Here is a 4,000-nt window from a genome sequence, read left to right on the forward strand (position 1 = left end):
TATATAGATTAACATACAAAAATGAAAATTTTTTTATCTTTTAAACTAGAGCTAATCAGCAATTTTAACCGACATTTTTGGATTCAGCGTCCAAAAATACATAAGAATCAATTGTTTTCTTAACGGAAGCAAAAAATTTTTGAAAAATTGTTGACCAGTGTAATTGGTGGGTTCAAGGGAACTATACAATACAATATAGGCATATAGGCTACAAACTTTATTATATTTCTAACAAATGGCTCAACTTCGGAATCCAAACTTTGAAAATTTGGGGGAGGGCCATGGCCCTTTTCGCCCCCCCCCCCCGGCTACGCCTATGGTCTGGCCTACCGGTCCTGTTTGAGTAAGCAAAAGTTACAGTAGGCTTACTGGTTAGTAGCCTGGCACTCAGCCATCACAATTAGCAAAAACAAAGTGAACAAACAGATAAAATAGCCTACTGGTAAGGTATTTATTTGGAGACGAGCGCATACATGAGTGACTGTATTGTATAAAATGATAATGATAAACTGTATTGTATAAATATGATGGAACAATGGCTGACATTAAGAAATTAGCACTGTACAGGGCTTAATTTTCTTCATTATAAGAAACCTAAATATCGACAATTTAGGTGAAAAAACATTTATGTTTATTTGACGTTTCCGACATAATGGGAGTTTCTTGTCCACTTAAATAACCTAGTAGGATTTCGCCGACAAAGAAGTTTAAGAAACACTGGTTTAACGTAAAAGTTGGAGAAAAAGAAACCACGGGTAATGAAAACAAATACGGGAGCAAATATTTTACCAGTAATTGGTTGTTGTATAAACATTTCGTAAAGTTCGCACCGGAAAGCCTCATATAAACATTACTGTACGAGGAGCTCAGTCTTAATTAAATGGTAAGTTACAACTTTACAGTTATGCATGAGCCGATATAATAAATCATGATGATTATCACGATGCCAGAAAATATTACTTTTCGTTGAATTGCGCCGTGTGTTCTGTTACTGACGCAAATATGGTTCATGTGGTTAAGTGAAAATTCAATCTTTCATCGTTATCGCCTGTGGTAGGAAAAATTCTCTCAAAAAACAAGCATCTTGTGACGTCAATGATCTTATTAAAATGTTTTCCGACAAAAAAATTATCTGTTTATCATCACTTTCTCACGCTTCTTGACGTACAAGCTTTCTTAATACTTACGCTTCTTTTTAAACGCTTGAACTTTGATCGTGTTCGTGCAAAACATGTTTTTCTTCAAGAAAGTAATTTCGTGGAAATTGTTTTGAATCTTTGGTACAAATTTTTCCAGGGAGTATGACGTCATCGTAGAAGCGAAGTGGGCTATATAAAGAGAATCGATTTGGTGGGATTTCATATCATCAACTTGAACGGAAGATCTTCATAGTCAACCATGAGAGGAGTGACTTTTCTGTTATCATTGGCTTGTTACGTCATGATGACCTACTCGCAACAATGTCGTCAAGTCCTTACCACTGTCTGTGACGATGACGTCATCAACTCCAGCATGCAGAAAGGAGACAAAGGTGATGTCGGCAGATCAGGTAAAGCCGGAAGTCCAGGAGCAAAGGGGGATCCAGGAGCCAAAGGAGAGTCCGGAGGAGTCGGTGAGAAGGGGATGCAAGGAGAATCTTGCGCTCTGGGTTCGCTAGGGACCGACATAATCAGCAGACTGGCAAGTAAGTTGATGTGAGATGAAAAATATTTTGTTTGTTGTCAGTTTTTTCAAAAACTTTTCTTTCCAGAACTCGACGAGTTCCTCATTCCCCGGTCATGTGTTACGTCACTACGCGACGGTCCACAACGTTTGACGAGTGGTGTTGAAGTTTATTGCGAGGATGGATGGACGGTGAGTGAAAATCTTTTTTATCGATGTCGCGGTTAAAATACTGTTGCTCTCACGCACAATTTCTTGTACTATAATAGTTAGGGTGTCTTTGTTGTGTTGAATGGCGGCATACCGTATTAACCGATAACACGTCACACCAGGCAATTACAACTTGAAACGACGACGATGACCCATCAAACGCACCCACCCTACTTCGCATTTGTCTATGAATTGAATGCTCTTAGTTGCGTATCCGCGAGTAGGTTACATGTATGATGCACTACGGTTGCAGACAAATGTTGTACACATGTACAAACCGACACAACTGGCCTTGCAGCCGAATCGTTGAGGCCTGTCCTTAACTTAGGCTACTAGTCTTTATGCTTGCCGTGATTTATTGTTTCTACACAATAACAACGAAAGCTTTCAAATTGAAATTTCTTCTCACATAGCATTAGATTTTAAGCTTTCATAATCCAACATGTCTTGAGTATGGCAAATGACATGATAGTTGTGTGATTCAATTGTATTCTATTGTATAAAATTTAGATAATAAATCGTATTACGATTGAACTAAAATACAACTGAAAATATGAGCGGATGATTAACAGATTTTTCAAAGAAGAATTGACGGAAGTGTTGATTTCGGACGACGATGGGACGACTACGCGAAAGGTTTTGGTCAGATTGATGGAGAATTTTGGCTTGGTAAGAGGAAGCTAGTTCAACTTAAACGCATTTTATTTTGATGTTTTTCGTTCTTATTATTCGTGCTTCATTACTTACAGGACTCGACAACATCCACAAGATGACGCGTGGAGGAAGATGCAGACTCAAAATAGAGCTGTGGGATTTCGATGGAAACCAACGTCACGCCGATTATAGGTCATAAGAAGATTGTTGCGACAGCAAAATAGCTAAATTTTAATAACGCTTCAATTCTAATTCTTCCAAAGAAAAGTATAACTTTGTTAAGATAATTATAGCTGTCTGGATCTGGACCCTTTAAAGCAATTTGTTGTTTTTGCAGCTCGTTTTCAATCGATTCAGCTGAAGATTTATATCGGCTTCGTGTTTCCGGATATAGCGGAACTACAGGAGAAAGTTTAACGTGGCATGATGGTCGCCCGTTCTCGACAGAAGATAACGATAACGATTCTGTTGAGTAAGTCGCTTTCAGTTCAGGAAAAATATTTCCAACTTATTAAATGTAGGCTAAATCGTAAAAATATTTTCAACAAATTTTAATTTTTACTATAGTAAGGAGTTATCATTGGTAGAAGTTACTATTATGCATTGTTGTATGTAACAAACAGCGCTTACAACTGCGCAACCAACTATGGAGGAAGTCAAGGATGGTGGTTTGGTTCCGGTTGTTTCCAGTCAGCGCTCAATGGAGTCTGGATGCGTCAACCAAGTGGAGGTTCTCATGGAATTATTTGGTTGCACTGGAAGGGATACGGTGAACCTCTCAAAGAAACTAAAATGAAACTTCGTTGCGACTGAATGAAATCCACGAGTTTATTTTAACTAATCAAGCTTCATTATCACAGCAAAAAAACATTAATATGCATTTAAACCGGCTAAGCAGGATGTTCTGATTAAATTTTAGACCTATATTACGACAAGTTACGTCATATTCTATGTTTTACTCACGTTCAATTGTACGTACAACATGTTTATTTTTGCGATGCGCTTGAACATAAACCGAGAAATAGAAAGCTGTAATGACGTCATGAGCATTGTTTTATAACAAACAACAGATCAGCATGTACATTGTACAATATACGAGTCAGTCACATGATCACAAACATATAGTTTGTCTTCACTGGAGTCTAAAGTGAATGTTGGAATGGAGTGAACAAACCTATGTTGGAATGAACAAGTTGAATGAATGAGTAAAGTGACTTGGAATCATTGATATAAAGATCAAACAACTGACAAGGCAAAATATGACAAAATTTTGGTAACTCATTTATAGCGCATAATAATCACACTTTTGTTTGACTTTGCACTTTGTTAGGCATTTAACTTGCTTGGTTCAGCAGAGGAAACCAAGAGTTTTCTGCATGGGACTGGTCAAGAACAATTACACCCAAGTTATTTATCGATCTTTCTGAACACATTTCATCCAATGTCGGGGTTAATATTTTTCCAAGAGAAGCCG

At 37.6% G+C, this 4,000-nt stretch overlaps 1 protein-coding gene across 1 annotated transcript; it reads left to right on the plus strand.

The window, feature by feature from the left end:
• Positions 1 to 1,383: 1,383 nt before the first annotated feature.
• Positions 1,384 to 3,569, plus strand: LOC143449244 (microfibril-associated glycoprotein 4-like). The gene is made up of 6 exons (XM_076949361.1): positions 1,384 to 1,684; positions 1,751 to 1,854; positions 2,445 to 2,541; positions 2,622 to 2,718; positions 2,864 to 2,998; positions 3,150 to 3,569. Exons 1-6 carry the CDS (start codon positions 1,399 to 1,401, stop codon positions 3,337 to 3,339), a joined length of 909 nt encoding a protein of 302 aa, XP_076805476.1. The 5' UTR covers positions 1,384 to 1,398; the 3' UTR covers positions 3,340 to 3,569.
• The last annotated feature ends 431 nt before the right edge of the window (positions 3,570 to 4,000 follow it).

This window comes from Clavelina lepadiformis, chromosome 3 (assembly GCF_947623445.1).
Source record: "Clavelina lepadiformis chromosome 3, kaClaLepa1.1, whole genome shotgun sequence".
Classification (NCBI taxonomy): Eukaryota; Metazoa; Chordata; class Ascidiacea; order Aplousobranchia; family Clavelinidae; genus Clavelina; species Clavelina lepadiformis.